General features: G+C 53.6%; 1 protein-coding gene across 1 annotated transcript in view; it reads right to left on the bottom strand.

The window, feature by feature from the left end:
- LOC117308654 (maestro heat-like repeat family member 5) overlaps window positions 1-17,417 on the bottom strand; it is a 30,435-nt gene that overhangs the window by 4,077 nt on the left and 8,941 nt on the right. The window contains 4 exon segments of the mRNA XM_073794255.1: window positions 1,851-1,994; window positions 2,663-2,783; window positions 3,253-3,304; window positions 3,307-3,389. Coding sequence (XP_073650356.1) covers window positions 1,851-1,994; window positions 2,663-2,783; window positions 3,253-3,304; window positions 3,307-3,389 — 400 coding nt within the window.

Below are 17,417 nucleotides of genomic sequence, written 5' to 3' on the forward strand. Positions count from 1 at the left end.
GCTGACGGGTCCACTGTGGGGAGGTCACAGGTGACCTGAACGGGAATGGTTTCAGGTCGGCTGTGGGTGGGAGGCATGCTAACTGGAGCGTGTCTGCCTTCCTTCGATGGCCACATTTGCAGCGTTTTCAGTTGAATTATTTCATTAATATGTAGGCATGACATTGGTAGCATCTTCTAAAAGCAAAATAGAATTTCTAACAAGGACGAACATGGCTGGGGGCCGGTCCTGAAAGCAGCACGCAGATTTTCCATGTGATTGTCCCGTGACTGTCGAGTAGTTTTTAACCTAGTTGTCTGGATCCCCTCCCCCGAGGGGAGCAGTGGGATTGGTGGAGGGGGCCCTCCTTCCGCCTGCCGAGCTGGCCCCTTGTTCCCTGGTAAGAGGACCCCTTTGTGGCAGGGGTGGACTTCCCTGGCCTCCTCGCGTGACCACTGGAGCAGGAGTGAGTGATCAACTTGCAGGTCGCGCCTCAAGGGGCAGGGTGTGCCTGCTGGCTGGAGTGGGCATGGTGGTGGCCGCCCAGGCCCTGCAGAGGAGGGCAGCACCCAGAATGGAGCACAGCAAACGAGGAGCCTGCTCCCCTGGGGAGTGCAGAGCAGGACAGCCACAGCGGCGGGAGAGAAATGCACTTCTACAGTGTGTAAGCGGCCGGTTTGTGTCTTTTGCGGGTAGCTACTCTCCGGTCTCCCAGTGCACACACCGGCACCCAGTTAGTGCGATTTGTGTTTGACGGTAGACAGAAGTGGACAGTCCTGCGGGGCCATTTGTTCTCATGGGCCCCAGCGGAGGGGGCCTCTCTGGCGTCTAGGGCAGCGACTGCAGCCCCTCCCTCAGCCCTGAGGCCCACTCCATCCCTGCCCCGTTCAACGTGTCCCCACAGAAGCAGGTCTCCTTGGCCGAGGGGCTCAGGGTGTGTTGTCTCCCCCTGCTGTGGCTGCACGCCCCCTCTGGAACCATCCGCCCTCCCTAGCCCTGGCCGTCCTGGTCTGGTAGCCCCCTCTGCTCTGTCTTCTCTGTTCCTGCAGGTCTACACTCAGTGCGGGGTAGAGAGGAAGCACATGGACACTTCCTACTGATTGCCTGTCTGGGAGAACACCTGGGGACAGGTGTCTGGATGGCTGACCACTGACAGAATGAATGAATGAGTGACAAAGCAAACGTGAATAACTGATTGAGTGAAATGAATGAATGAAAGAAATAATAAAAGAATGACTCATAAACGAAGGACCCAAGGAACAAGTGGATGGGTGGATGGATGAGTGGGTGGATGGATGGATGGATGGAGGGATGGAGGGATGAATGGCTGACTTTATGAATGGATGAGTGGGCAGGTAGGTGGATGAGCTGGGGGGCTGTAGGTGGAACGGCCAGACCCCCTAAGGCAGCATTGCGGGCCTTTCCTTCTGCTTCTTTGGTGATGTTCCAGCTGTTCATTCATTATGGGATGTGGGTTGCACGGTGATGGGGGCAATCGGGAGGGAGTGAGGCTGAGTCTGCAATGACCGGGGGTACCTGCCCATACGATTCTCAGGGGAGGCTCCTGTCTGCGGGCCAGCCTTGGGGTGCCACGTGGGGGGCTCCTCCTAGGTGCTTGGAGGTCTGCAGGAGCGTCCGCCTATTCCCGGGTGTGGTGGAGGCAGCGTCCTTCGGGAGTAGACGCTGCACCCCTCCCGCGGCCCCGCCAAGAGGCCGTCACCAGCGCCATTCTGCAAGTGAGGAAACCGAGCCCCAGAAAGGTGATTTTGTGTCCCTAGAGCCGGGATTCCAACCCAGGGGACCTTGTCTGCACCCCGCACACCTGGCCGCTCTGGGGGTTGCTCCAGCCACGGCTCCCCTCACCCTCTTACCTTCTCTGGGTGGAAGAGGATGTTTCCCAGGACCTACAGGCTCCGCACGCAGACCTCAGGGCTGGGGTCCCTGAGGCTTTGGGCCAGCATGGTCAGGGCGGCCTGTTTGGGGAGCACCTCCAGCAGGGCAGGGCTGTAGAGGAACTGGGTGGCCCCCGGGGCAGGCGGGTCAGTCCTGGCATCCTCTCCTAGGGGCCTTCATCTGTGTCTGGGAGCAGGGCTGTAGGACCAGGGCCTGGCAGGCGGTTTGGAGAGGGGCGCTGACCTGCTCCTTCCGGGTATCTTGGTTAATGGGTATTTGAAACCCACCTCCAAGCTGGTTCGATTCTTCAATGTATAGCTGGGGAGACTGAGGCCCAGAGGGGGAAAGGTCCTTGTCTGAGGTCACACAGTGAGGCTGGGAGCAGCGTACATCAGCAGCCTGGCTCGTGGGGCCCTTGGGGACAAAGCCCCGTGGAGGGAGGCCCAGACCTTCCTCGAGCGGGGTGGGGTGGGAGAAGCACAGGCTTTGATTGGGGTCTCCTTCTACTCTTTCACTGCCCTTTTGGCTTCACGGTCCCAGGGGTGGGACCTCGAGTCGTCAGGGAGCAGGGTGCGTGGAAAGACAGTCCCCCCAGGCTGCAGGCTGAGGGGGCGCTGGGAGGTGCGGACCCAGCCAGAAGCCCCCGACCGTGGGCCCCAAGGAGCTGGAAGCGGGAAGGAGGGGTGTGAGGGGTTTGTCGGGTAGGTGAGGTCCTGGTGTGGTTCTGGCGGCGGCTGAGGCAGCCGGACGAGGGGCTCAGGCTGTCTCTGAGGGGCTCCCCTCGCCGCACGCAGGTCCCCGTGAGGAGGACGATGGCTGCCTTCCTCCCCCGCTGCTCCTGGCTCTGCAGGCTGGGTAGCAGCTGGGTGATCAGCGCCGCGACTTGCTTGCAGCGGCTCTGCACCATGGCCCTGGGCACAGGCGAAGGGCAGGGGCAGGGCTTGGGCTTGCGGACACAGCCCCGTGTCCCCCTCCCCACACACCCCAACCCAGGGGCCAGGCGGCCAGAGGTGTTGCTGAGCGTGGGTGGGCACATCTCTCTTCGACCGTTTCCTGCTCCCTTTGCACCCACTGGCCGCCCACTGGCTGCCAGGCCCGGGCTGAGCATGGGATGGACAGGGGAGCAGACTTGGCCCTTGTCCCCTAGGAGGCCTCAGGCCGCGGAAGGGGCCGGGGGAAGACGCCTGCATCCTAGGCTTCCAGCGTGTGCGCGTGAGAGGCGGGCGGGGCGCCCGTGCTTTCCGTGCCCTGCGTGCGCACGCGTGAGTCCGTGGGGCTGTGCTCGCAGGCAGGCCCTGGAGGTACGGAAGTCCACAGCCTAGCCTTCTGGGCAGGGGTGACCCGGGCAGTCCCCTTCCCCTGGCCCCACCCTGCCCCTACCTGGCGAGGAGGCCCATGCCCTGCGGGTCGGTGTGGGTGGTGGCGAAGAGTCCCAGGCTCCCTGCAGCTCCAGGTGGGCGAAGTCCTGCCAGTGCCCGGTGGCGGGCAGCAGGCTCTTCAGCGCCTCCAGCGACGTGCTGCGGCAGCGCAGAGGGGTCCCCAGCCAGCCTCGCCCTTGGGGAGGGTGCCCAGCCATCGCAGGTGGAAAGGTGCCTTGTGGTTCCCGTCTGCACTCAGGGCCCGGCAGCACTGGGGCCTCCCGGGGGCAGCTCGTTCCCGGCCTCCTTCAACAGAGATGTCGGGGCGTGGGATGGTGTGCGCCCGGTGGCGGAGCCGGAGACTGGAGGGGGCCTCCTGGGAGGGGCGGGTCCAGGGGGAAGCTCGAGACAGGTTTGGCACATGGTCAGTGTGAGGTGCCCACAGCTGGCTTTCCAGGGCTGGGGCTGAGGGGACAGGGCTGCAGAGAGAGAGCTAGGGGACACCGGGGACAGGTGGTTTCCCCAGTTGCAGGGTGGAGGGGGCCCCAGCAGAGCCTCGATGGACACTGCCGTTTAAAAGTGGAGCTGAGAATGCAGAGGGGTCCCGGCACGGGAGGAGGACAGTGGGGGTGTGTGTCACGGGGGCCCGGAGGAGGGTCCACCTGCAGCTCCCGAGGATGCGGGGAAACCAGGTCCACCGGCCGCATGGTTGCGTGGACTCAAGAAAGAGCTGGACCCGGAGCACGGCGGGACGGGGTGCGGGTCAGGGACCGTGCTGCCCGTGCCCCGTCCGGGTCACACAGCCTGGCCAGGGGCCGCAGAAGCAAAGTGCGGCTAGGCCGCGGGCTCCAGACCTGCACAGTGGTGTCGAGCCATGGGCTCTGGGCTGCCCCGGGCCCTGCAGGCAGTGCACGGGCGGAGGGCCCGGGAATAGCTCGGTGGCCCGTCTCCCTGCCTAGCCACCCCGCGCCTGGTGGTGTCACCTGGACGTGTAAGTGCCCCCAGAGCGAGGCTGTCAGCTTGGACCAGGCACAGCTCTGATCAGATTTGCAAATCCAGATGTGAAGGGATGAAATGCCCTCTGTGAAAGTCCCCAGTGGGGCCAACTCAAATGTCAGCTGGCCTGTCATCTTGCCCCCAAGCTGTGCCGCTAAAAAGAGGCTGCGTTTTCCGGGTCATTGGTCTCATCCAGAGTGATGCCGGTTGCAGGAGAAGGCGACTCCGGGCACACTGGCATTTCGTCTGCTCTGTGTTGACTCTCGGAAGCTTCTGGTCCTGGGGCACGTTGGGCATCTCCTCTCACGGTCGCTGTGTCCCTGCACCACAGCAGGGCTTCTGGAAAGATGGCGTTTGGCTGATTTGGGCATTCTTGGGACTCCCTTGCTGACTCTCGGGGTGAATAGCATCACTTGTGGGGCCCTAAAGCCTAAGGCCATCCCCAGCCCAGGACCCCGGGCAATGCACAGGGACTCTTGTTGCCTGAAATCCATGCAGCTCCTTGACCGACAGAAGACGGAGGCGCTCGGGTCCGAGCCCGGCCATGCAGGACGCCCCTCCCTTCCTCCTGGGGTGAAGTCGTGCTCTCCTTCAGCCTCGCCCCAGGGATGCCTGGCGCAGAGCGACTCTGAAGGTGAGGGAGGGCGGGCTGCAGGGGTGCAGGGAGCCTGCGGGGTTCACACAGGGCTAGGACTTCCTGTGCACCAGTGCCACGGGACACGGACCGCTGTTGTCCCGGGGGGATGAGGAGATGGAGCGTGGCCCTTTCCTTCCCTCCTGGTGTCCCCCCATCTGACGTGAGCTGCAGGAGGCGGCTCTGTCTTCTCATCTTTGTACGTCGCCCCAGTGCCGACCGGATACTGTCATTTCCGCGGCACGGAGCCCCCTGTGGCTCCCCACTGCTCTGGGGCTGAGCCGTGGGGTCACCTCCTTCCTGTCCCTTCTTCTTTGGGGTACCCCTGCCTGGAAGGCTCTCTGCCCTCCTTTCCCCACCCAGCGAGCTCTAACCATCATTCAGGTCTGTCCTCAGAGGCCGGGTCCTCAGGGAGCCACATGCAGGGGGCGCCCCCCAAGGTCATCCTTTGCAGAGGCTGTGCCTCTCCTTCAGGGCACTCTCCAGGGTGTGTCATGCATCACCGGGCTGTCACTTGACCCCACCTGCATTTCCACGGGGCTGAGCTCCTGAGTGCAGGCATGGCTCTCTGGTGACTGAGCACGGTCTGTGACATGGCAAACGCCATCCGTATTCATTAAATAACGAGAGCAGGACACACAGGACGCTTAGCAAGTGTGGGCCAAATAATACATAAGCCGTTAGTCCTTTCTCTCCTCTTTCCGACCAAGAGCTGTGGGGAGCACAGAGTGGGAGGGGGACCGAGGCTGAGGCCAGGGGCCAGGGAAGGAGGCAGGTCCGAGCAGGGCCGTGGGGACTCCAGACCGGGGCAGAGCACCAACCTTCCCGTCTGTCCCTTCCTGCTCAGGAATCCCTGCTCAACCCCTGGGAAGTCACAACCCCCATGGGTCCGAGGAATCAGGAGGTCCTTGGGCCTGAGACCACGGCACCCCAACTGGGCAAATCGAACAGAAGACGTTTGGGCTGGGGTCATGATCTAACCCTTAACTGAGGCCCCAAGTGTTGGTCACTTGCATAGGGTCACCCTAGCATAGAGGCTACCCAGTCCTCTGCGGCGCCTGACCCGCACAACACCTGGGGAGGGACCAACCCCATCGCACAGAAGAAGAAACCAAGACCATGAGATGGAGAGACCAGCTCAGAGTGCTCACAGTGGGGTTAGGAGGAGATCTTAGATCTCAGATCCAGGCCCCAAACAGCATATCATTATTAACTGCTTATTTGTTCCTTGTCGACTGCCAAAACCCAGGACTACGAACAGTGTTTTAAATAAAAGAGCTTTAAATTAAACTTAAAGCTTTAAGTCGAAAAGAGGACTAATCAGGAAGTGAGAAACAAAAGGAAGCACCCCCGTGCCACAGTGAGAGATGACTGAACATTAATTTTATGTGAGCTTCCTGGCAGCCAGGGCAAGAAGGAAAATATGTTGGATTATACCTATAAGTGGATGAAGGGAGTGTCTTTGAAATGAAGAGAAATGAGATGTCCCATTAGAGTTAAAGAGATTCAGCCCATAATGGATGAAACAAGAGGAATGAGAAGTCCTTTGTGGGGCAGGGTGGACATTGCCTGGAGCAGGACCTTGCTGAGAACCAACCAAAGCAGGAAACGTCTCTAAAAGAAGGGGTTTTGTTCATCAGAGATGCAAAGGAAAGGGAGAGTCCCAAGGCAGGGCCGTCCACGCTTGCTCCTTGCGTGGCAGGAAGCCCTGCCAGACCCTCACCTGTTGCTTCCAGGGGCCGGCACAGCTTAGCAGGACGTCAGGAACCTCAGAGGCCCAGGACTGGTCTGACTCTGCCTTGAGACTTGCGTGGCTGCCACAGGTGTCCCGTGCCACCCTCATGCTGCCGGGGGCACCCACAAGACAGTGGGCCTCTCGGTAGTGAGTGCCCAGATTCCTCTTCGGCCCCCGTCCCCCTTGTCGGTACCACCACATCCACCTAGTGTCAGACCTGGGGCCACAGTGACGCGCCTGGGCGGTGCTGCCCTCTGAGGCCCGGGAGCGGCTGCTGACCTCGTCGCTGTCCTTGATGGCTGGCGGACATCACTGCCGATTGGCCTGCTGTGCTCTCGGGCCCCTTGGGGTGGTATCCGCATTGCCGTTGTCCTCTGGGCAAGGGGCCCAGTCCCATCCCAGCTCCAGGGAAGGTGTGGGAGACAGACCTGGTCAGTCAGAGCCCCACATGCCCCTGGCCAAGGCAGTTGTTTCAGGGGTGGGCCTGTGAACTAAGCTGGGCCAATTAGAGCCAATAGACATGCCCAGGATGGGAGTCTGTCCTGTGGTTGCTGGGGCCTCGCCCTTCTCTTCCGGGAGGACCCGCCCAGAGAAAAGCCAGGACCTGCGAGGTGGGAGGGGGGAGGGCTGAGGCTGCTGGAGCATCTTGACACAGCTGAGCCTGAGCAGAAGGCCCCCTGGTGCTCCCCGCGAGGTGACAGCCATCCTGTTCTCTGGGGGAGCCCTGTGTGAGACAGACATATGTCCCTGCTCCCCGGAGCCCCCATTATATGGGGCACAGATGACAGCTGTAGCTGGGATGGGCTGGGGGAGAACACAGCAGGGAGGGAGGAGGGCTGCTGTTTTAGAGAAGATGGTTGAGAGACCACAGGAGGTGAGGCTACTGGGGGAAGAGCACCCCAGGAAGAGGGCGCAGCAGCTGCAAAGGTCCTGAGGCAGGAGTGTGCTGGGTTTGAGAAACGGCAGGAAGATGCTGAGGCTGGAGCAGAGGGTGTGCATGGATGGTAGGGGCTTGTGGCAGGAACTGAGGTCCTGGAGGAGACAGGCACCCAGATGAGGAAGGACCAGTGGGCCACTGGAAGGGTTGGGCCCTTCTCAGAGTTAAAGGGGGAGGAAGCAGGGAGGGTTCTGAGCACAGGCGGGGTCTGACCTGACTTAGGGGTGGAGGGCAGTGGGGGGGTGGTAAGGGGGAGAAGGGGAGGCTGGACCTCATGGGGCGGCGGAGGGAAGCTGATGGACCGGGCAGTTCATCATAGCTTTCTCCTAACCCTCCTGTTTCTGGAAGGAGAACTCTTTAACAGCTTATTAGGGAAGATGCATGCATTTTGCATGGTTGATTTGAATAAAAAAGGAACTTGGTGCACATTCGAATTCAGAAGCAATATGAGAGAAGTGACAGTTTTTTTCAGTGAGTGTCTTGGGGAGAGCTGTTAAAGCTGACAGCTTGTGTGAAGCTCATCATAATACCAACAAATGAAAAGAGGTCGCCCCGCGGCGTTTCAAGGCTCGCTTAATGGATTTCTCCAGATACGCCGCAGTGCAGAGGAAGGCAAGTCCGCCGGCCCGGGCCACGACCCTCCCACAGGGGCCAGTCCACACTGGTCAGGAGGGGGTGGGGGGAGGCTGACAACGGTCCAGCGCATCAGAGCGAAAACGTGCCAGGGTCCGGCGCCCTGTGCAAGGGAACCCGGAGGGCGTCTGCCTGCGGGGCCGAGTGGTGGCTGGGCAGGCATCCCTGCCGTCCTATGGGCTCTAGCTCAGCAATGCACAGACATTCTGTGTGGCTCAGAGGAAGCCTCCTCTCCTGCCTCTGGCCTCCTCACCTGGCCTATTCCCGCTCAGCCTTTAGGGCTCGCCCTACAGTCACTTCCTCCTGGAAGCCTGCCGTGGCTGCTTCCTCCTAAGCCTGGGTTTCCTGGGGTCCAGCTCCCCTGGCACCAACCTGGGTCAACTTAGGGGCCATCACTGGTGTGTGCAGAGCTTTTCAGTGTCCTTGTGCCCATTTTGCACATGAGGAAACTGAGGACTGGAGACAGGATGTGCTCTGATCAGGGCCCTGCCTCGTAACGGGGAGATGGTGCAGGTGAGGCCTGCCTAGTCCCATGGCCTTTCTGCCTGGTCGGGGGGAAGCACGGCCCTGCAAGACTGGGGGAGGCAGGGGGCACCGGGGCTCTCCAGTGTCAGTGACCATGACGGCCCTCTTGTTTTCTTTGCTAGGTGTCTTTGGGCCTGAGTGCTGGGTGGAAGGGGCTGGAGGGGCAGGAGGGACCCTGGAATGATGGGGTGTGGGCGGGGAGGGCATAGTTGGGGGGTTTGATGAGCTGCAACCCCCAGCTTTCAGAGACACCCCAGGGGGGCTGCCCTTGAGCACTGGGGAGGCCACACCAGTCCCATCTGACCCTGGCTGAGTGGGCTCAGAGGACTCTGGGAGATTCCAGAGTGAGGTCACCACCCACCTGAAGTGGCATCTTTGCAGTGAGAAGGGCCTGGACTCAAATCCCTGCTCTGCCCCGTGCTGGCTGGGTGACCTTGGCCAAGTCACTTCACCTCTCGAGGGCAAAGCTGCCTCGAGGGGCTTAGGTGAGACGGCTCCCCAGGAGCGAGGGTGCACAGAGGGCCAAGGCTTCTATTCTACTCCCTGTGGGTGTCTGTCACTCAGTTGGCACCTCTGTACTGGGCACCGTCACAGTCAGGCAATGTCCCAGGGTACTGGGCAGAGACAGAATCAGTAAAAATCCTGGGCGTGACACCCCTAGGGTTTGACTTGGGCAGCAAACAATGGTGCGTCAGACACTACCCCACGTGCGTAAAGCAGGGCGGGAGGGGGCACGGCAGGAGGGGGCACGGCAGGAGGACGCATCTGGGTGTCCTCGACTGTAAGCAGGGCAGTCGGGAGGCCTCCGCTAAGAAGGGGGGTGCCTGCGGAGACCTGAGAGCAATGGGAGAGGCTGCAGCTCTGAGATGGTGGCCTGCGTGGTGTGTTCAGGGCCAGTGTGGTCGGCGTGGCCTGAGCAGCGGAGGGCAGGAGGACAGTGAGGTCGTGGGGCAGCGTCACGACTTGTTGGGTGCCATAAAGGTTTTGACATGGGGGCCACTGGAATGTTTGGAGCGGAGAAGAGACGTGATCCAACCTAGTTTTAAAGGGCCACTCTGGCTGCTGGGACGGAGGGGCTGGAAACGGGCCAGGACGCGCAGTGAGAGCTCGTTATGTCATAACTAGGGTGGTGGTGGCGGCGGCTGGGGGAGATGGAGGCAGGTGGACCACAGGGCTTCCCAGGGGCTGGGCTGAGGGGTGGAGAAGAGAGCCAAGGCGACACCGAGAGCTTTGGCCTGAAGCTGGAGGATGAATCGCCACGTCTGACACAGGAGCTGGCAAGACGAACAGGTGCAGGGCAGGGTCAGGGGGTGGCCTGGATGTGGCAAGTGGACGCCCATTAGACATCCCCGTGCATCCGGCCAGGGCGAACATTCGGGAGGCGCCTGGGCTTAGGTGATATTTAAACCAGGGGGCTGGAAGTGGCCACCAGGGCAGGGAGTGTAAGTGAAGATGGGGCCTGAGGCTCAGCCCTGTGGCCCCTGCGTTAAGAAGCCAGGGGCACAGGAGGAAGCAGCCAGGAGGCTGTGCAGGAGCGGCTGGGCTTGTGGGGGAGGAGCCAGGTGAGGGTGGGCTCCGGGAGCCAAGTCAGGAAACTGTTCCCAGCCCAGGAATAAGCCCACGCAGACCTGGTCAATTGATTTACAACAAAGGAGCCAAGAACATGCAATGGGGAAAGGACAGTCTCTTCAACAAATGGTGCTGGGAAAACTGGGCAGCCACGTACGAAAGAATGCAACTGGACCTCTATCTTACAGCACACACAAAAATTAACTCGAAATGGATTAAAGACTTGAATATAAGACCTGAAACCATAAAACTCCTAGAAGAAAACCTAGGCGGTAGCTCCTTGACGTCAGTCTTGGCAATCATTCTTTTGGATCTGACGCCGAAAGCAAAGGCAGCAAAAGCAAAAATCAACAAAGCGAGACAACATCAAACTAAAACGCTTCTGCACAGCAAAGGAAACCATCTACAAAATGAAAAGGCGACCGAGTGAATAGGAGAGAAGATTTGCACATCATATTTATGAAAAGGGGTTAATATTCAAAATACTTGAAGCACACACAACTCAATAGCAAAAACAAACAAACAAAAACTCCCCACACAATCCGATTAAGAAATGGGCAGAGGATCTGAATAGACATTCTTCTAAGGAAGACACACAGGTGGCCAACAGGTATGTGAAAAGATGCTCAACATCACTCACCATGAGGAAAGTGCAAGTCAAAACCACAATGAGGCATCATCTCACACCTATTGTCAAAACGACAAGAACTAACAAGTGTTGAGAAGGATGTGGAGAAAAGGGAACCCTTGTACACTGTTGGCGGGAATGTAAATTGGTGCAGCCATTAGGGAGAACTGTATGAAGATTCATCAAAATACTAAAAAGTGAACCACCACGTGATCCAGCAATCCCTCTTCTGGGAATTTATCTGAAAAATGCGAAAACACTAACTTGAAAAGATACATGCACCCCCACATTCATAGCAGCATTATTTACAATTGCCAAGATATGGAAACAACCTCATTGCCCATCAGTACATGAATGCATAAAGAAGATGTAGCATATATATATAATGAAATATTATCCAGCCATAAGAAAGAAGGAAATCCTGCCATTTGAGACAACATCGATGGACCTTGAGGGCATTAGGTTTAGTGGAATAGGTCAGACAGAGGAAGATAAATACCACATGATCTTGCTTACATGTGGAATCCAAAATGAAAACAAAACCCAAAGCAAACAAACAAAGACTCAGCTCATATCTACGGAGAACATGCTGGTGGTTGCTAGAGGTGAGCAGGCAGAGGTAAGCGAAATGGTGAAGAGGGTCAAAAGATACAGACTTCCAGGTATAAAATAAGTTAAGTCCCGGGGACGTAACGTGCGCACCGCGACCGTAGCTGTTAACGCTGTGTGGTATATTTGCAACTTGCTAAGAGAATAGCTCACCACAAGGACAAAATATCTGTAACTGTGAATGATGATGACTGTTAACTAAACTTACTGTGGTGATCATTTCACCCCACCACCCCTCCCCCAAAAAAAGAAATAAGACAGAGAAAGAGTTCCTAGGAGTGAGAGTGGTTGCCATGAAGACACAGAGGAACCTGAAAGCATGTCAGAAAGTGACAGAAGCCAACCTGAAAAGGCTACGTATGGTATGATTCCAGCTCTGTGACATTCTGAAAAAGGGAAAACCATGTAGACAGTCAAAAGGTCAGTGGTTGCCAGGGGTTTAGTGGGAGGGAGGGATGAATAGGCAGCGCACAGGGGGTTGGGGGGCAGTGAAACTAACCTGTATGATGCTGTAATAGTGAATGCTTGTCACTCACTGTACATGTGTCCAAATCCCTAGCATGTACACCCCCAAGAGCAAACTGTAATGTAAACTATAGACTTTAGTTAATAATAATATATCAATATTGGCTCATCAATTGTAGCAAACATACCACACTAAGGCAAGATGTTACCAAGAAAGGAGCCTGGCAGGGGAGGGAAGTACATGGAACTTTGCACTTTCTGCTTAATTTTTCTGCAAACCTAAAACAGCTCCAAAAAAAGAAAAGTCTATTTAAAAAAATGGAAAGAGACATACAATGCAATACTAAAAAAAGGAAAACGGGTGTTACTAGATTTGGATTAGAATAGACAATCAAGATTGAAGAATCTACATTAATATCAGGGTGGTGGAAAAAGGTCTCCAAAGACTACAGGCAGCATGATACTCTTTATATAAAATTATTGAAACTACAAATAAAATGTTTTTAAGAATATGTTTAGATGCAATCTCACTATATAAAAAGAAAGCAAAAAAATGAGGGTGGATGAGCCAGGGGGATGGAAGCAGTGACGGTGGGCAGCCCTGTCCTTAGATGTAGTTCATAACTAGGGCCCTGGCTTTTGTACGGGTGACAGCTTCACAAGTGTGCATTCGATTACTGAGGAGAATCCTTGCTCTAAGTAAAGAACTAAATTAAAGCAGGCCATGCATAGAGCCGTGATGGACGAGTGTGACAAAGCCAGGATTATTCCTAGTCCAGCTTTGAGGGCCAGGGCAGTAAAAGCAGTTGCCCGAGGGTGAAAGAGGAAAAAGAGAAAACGAGGAAGCTGGGCAACGATTCTAAAAGTTATGTAGAAATGCAAAGGGCCAAGAATGGCCAAGACAGTCTTGCGGAAGGAGGAGGGGGAGGCCTTTCTGGATCAGGGGAGGTGAATTAATATATAAGTTGTAGGAATGAGAACCTTGGGTGTTGGCCTGGGCACAGACAAGCAGAGCAGTGCCGAGCAGGGAGAGCCCAAAGGCAGCTCCCTAGCACACAGCTCTTTTTTTAAAAAAAATGTATTTATCATTTTATATTTATCTCTGGTTGCATTGGGTCTTTGTTGCTGCGTGCGGGCTTTCTCTAGTTGTGGCTCGTGGGCTCAGTAGTTGTGGCATGTGGGCTTAGTTGCTCTGCAGCATGTGGGATCTTCCCGGACCAGGGCTCGAACCCATGTCTCCTGCATTGGCAGGCGACTTCTTAACCACTGCGCCACCAGGGAAGTCCCTCAGCACACAACACTTGACTGCAGGGAGCAAGCACCCAGAGCTGCAGGAACAGGGTGGGGAACTCGAGAAAGGATGCTGGACGTTTAGAAGAAACTGGAGCCCGATTAGCACCTCCATGATGTGGGTGGTTGGAGGGCTGAATGAGATAGGCAAACTCTAGGATTTTCATAAGGTAATGTCTGAGAATGAATGATGGAACTTGGAACTCCTTTTCATCAAAGGACCTAGTAAGGGAGCGAAAGGAAAGCTGCAAAGTGGAAGAAGATATTTAACATAGAATCAGCTGAGACCTTGTATCCAGATTACTGTACATAAAGAATTCCTAGAAATCGATAAGAAAAAGAGGGATGACCCAACAGAAAAATGTGCAGGATACCTGAACAGGCATCACCAAAGATGCCGTTCCAATGGCCAAAAAGGGCATGAAAAGATGTACAACCTCCTTATTTAATCAGCAAAGTGAAAATTAACATGGAAATATGATTAATACTACCCACAAGATTGGCTAAAATTTTGATGGTTGACTAGAAAGTTGATGTTAAGTGTTCGTGAAGAGGTAGAGCAACAGGAACTCTTCAGGTGGTTTAAGTACTTTAGAAACATTTTGCATCATATGTTAGTGTTGGTGCCACGCCTACACTATGGAAATTGAATGCAGATGTGCCTCAGAGCACATGTATGACCAAACTCACAGCAGCGTTAGCCACAGACCTAAACCCAAATGTCCATCCATAGTAAGAAGGGTACCTGGTGTTCATAGGATGGGATCCTACACAGCCACCAAAATGAATGAACTCCAGCTATATGGAACATATCGGGAGGAGGCTTAAGCACAAGATGTTGAGGGAAAAAGCCAGATAACGAAAGAATACTGGAAGGGCTCATATCACACCATTCTGTTTATATTTTAGGACACGCCACCATTATCTCACGCACTACTAAGAAAGAAAAGGTATCCAAGATGGGAGTCTAATAGGGGCCCCACCAAAAAGGTTGGACCCCAAGGGCTGTGTGTACAGTGTCAATGTGATAAAGCAAAACAAAAGGAAATAAAACCCCTGGCTTGCAGAAAGAACAGCGAGAAAACCGGTGCTCACTGAGCACACTGTGGGGAAGGAGGATGGCGCTCCTGAGAATCCAAACCACAAAACCCACTTTGGGGTCTGAATCGCACCACCCTTGTGCCCCCCACCAAACACGCTCCAGCAGAGACTTTTAAACTTGAAGCGGCCTCAGGATGAGAGTGCCCCCGGGGGACTGAGAACCCTACATCAGTCCAGGTGTAAGGCACCATCAATGTAAAATGTGCTCCCACTTGATGTGTGAAAAATGTGCTTCTTAGAACTGAGGAAATAAGGTATAAATTCCAATACAGATAAAACTGAACTATAGACCTGGGCAGCTGAGGACAACGGTGGCTGCCTGGGTACCCCCCCCGCCCCACCTCTCAAAATTTCCTTGAAAAACAACACAGCAGGAAGAAGAGAAAATTAAACCACACAATGCGACCTCAGAGAACACCCAGACTTCAACACAGTATAAGCAGAAGAGAGCTCTGCCAGCCCCGGCCTGCAGTCTCTCACACTCCCACCCCATCCCTGTTCCACCATGAGGCTCTGTGGCAGATAAAAGGAGGATGAGAGAAACTATGGAGAGGGGAGGAGACAGGACCTGGCAACAGGGCTCAGAATTGATCTAAATCACCTTCAGGAAGACAAAGTCCATCTTAAGTCTGAAAATATGAAACAATAAAGAAGAAAGACACCAACGAAACCAGAGCACTGACCACAAGAAAGGGACTGAAAAGAATGTTCATTTGAAGGGCGGCATTCAACACACACAGCTTTGGGGAGAAAAAAAGGGCAAAAAAGAAAGAAGTACCCTTTGAAATTGGTTGGTGAAAGGTAATGGCACAAAAAGGAAAAATTTAAGGTCCTACAAGAGAAAAAGGACACCCCATACTGGAGGATACATAATCCTTTCACCTACCACCAAAACTAAAAATCTGCTAAGTTACCTGGACTTTGGTATACTGACAGAAGAGGGTGCCATTGAACTTGAAATTCTACAAAACAGTCTAAGTGTTGCATATAAACAGGAGAAAAATTAATAGACCCATAGAGTTACTGCAAAAACCCCTGGAAAACAAAAGCACACATCCAGGGCTTCCCTGGTGGCTCAGTGGTTGAGAGTCCGCCTGCCGATGCAGTGGACACGGGTTCGTGCCCCAGTCTGGGAAGATCCCACATGCCGTGGAGCTGCTGGGCCCGTGAGCCATGGCCGCTGAGCCTGCGCGTCTGGAGCCTGTGCTCCACAACGGGAGAGGCCACAACAGTGAGAGGGCCGCGTACCACAAAAAAAAGCACACATCCAATGAGAAAATTCCTCCCCTGAAAAACAACCATGATTCAGATAAAAGTGTAAGACAACACCCCACATGCAGGCCAATATACTCAAGCAAGCCTTTAAAGATATGAAAAACCACCTTGAATTATAAATTCAAAAAGGACCAAAAAAAAAAAAGCCTCTAATAAGAAAGGAAAAGAGAGTTGACTGAATTCAGAAGTGAAAAAAAGAATTCAAGGTGCTCAAGAGAGAGAAGACTCAAATGAAAACTAGAAAGGGGCATTGAGGAAAAGTAGAAAGACCACCAAGAGAATAAAGATGAATTTAAGAGACGTAAAAAGGGTCACAGAGAAAGTAGGAGAAATGGAAGACAGGCAAGGAAAGACTAGCATTTGAATTACTGGAGTCTCTGAAGAAGAAAAACAACAATGGAACAGAACTACTATTTAAAACTATAACCAAGAGAGAAATAGGTGAGGGAGATAAAGAGGTACAAACATCCAGTTACAAAATAAATGAATCACAGGGATGAAACCTACAGCGTTGGGAATATAGTCAATAATAATGTAATATTTTTGTGTGGTGACAGATGGTAACTAGACTTATCATGGTGATCATTTTGAAATGTATAGAAATATAGAATCACTATGTTGTGTACCAGGAACTAACACAGTGTTGCAGGTCAATTATACTTCAAAACAAACAAACTCATAGAAAGAGAGACCAGATTTGTGGCTACCAGAGGTAGGGGTTGGGGGAGGGGGAATTAGATGGAGGTGGTCAAAAGGTATAAACTTTCAGTCATAAGATAAAGAAGTACTAGGGATGTAATGTACACCATGATTAATAGAATGAACACTGCTGCGTGTTATATATGAAACTTGTTAAGAGAGCGAATCCTGAGTTCTCATCACAAGGAAAAGAATTTCTTTTTCTTTTCTTTTGTATCTCTATGCCATGGTGAATGCTCACTGAACTTACTGTGGTCATCATTTCATGATCTATGTAAGTCAAATCATTATGCTGTACACCTTAGACTTATCCAGGGCTGTATGTCCAATTATGTCTCAATAAAACTGGAAGAAAAAAATTACAACCTAGAGAACTTTCCAGAAACAATAACAACAAAAGACTTAAATCTACATATTCAAAAGACTCACCGGGTACCTGGGAAAATTAACACAGAATGATCAAGTCTGAGACATTTCTTAGTAAAATTGTTATATTTCAAAGATAAAGAAAAAAGTTCCAAGGTCTCCAGACAAAAAGATCAAATAACTTACAAAGGCAAAAAAAAAATTTTTTTTTTTTATCAGACTTTTCAAAAACAAAGCAAGGCAACAATTGAGCAGCATTAAAAAAATACTTAGAGACTTCCCTGGCAGTCCAGTGGTTAACACTCTGTGCTCCCAATGCAGGGGACACGGGTTTAATCCCTGGTCTGGGAAGTAGGATCCCACACGGAGCATGGCATGGCCAAAAACAAAACAAAAGACAAACAATAAAAAAACTTAATAAAAGAAAGTGTGAACCAAGGACTTTATATCCAGCCTAGCTGCCCTTCATAAAAGAACCTAGGGTGTTCTGAATCCATGAACCTTCTTGAGGAATCTCAGAGGACGAGCTTTGTCAAGCTAAGAGATGACTAGAAATCTTTGGCAAAGGGACCTAGGGTGAGTGTGTGTACTCACTAAAAACAAATGTAAGGAGGAAGGTGGATGACTACACTGCAAATTTTGAAGTGTGCAAATGAAAACAGAAGGAGAAGGGACGAATAATCTCACTGGTTGTTATATGGGCAGTGGATGGGAGTTTAAGGATG

Source organism: Tursiops truncatus, chromosome 17 (genome assembly GCF_011762595.2).
Source record: "Tursiops truncatus isolate mTurTru1 chromosome 17, mTurTru1.mat.Y, whole genome shotgun sequence".
Taxonomy (NCBI): domain Eukaryota; kingdom Metazoa; phylum Chordata; class Mammalia; order Artiodactyla; family Delphinidae; genus Tursiops; species Tursiops truncatus.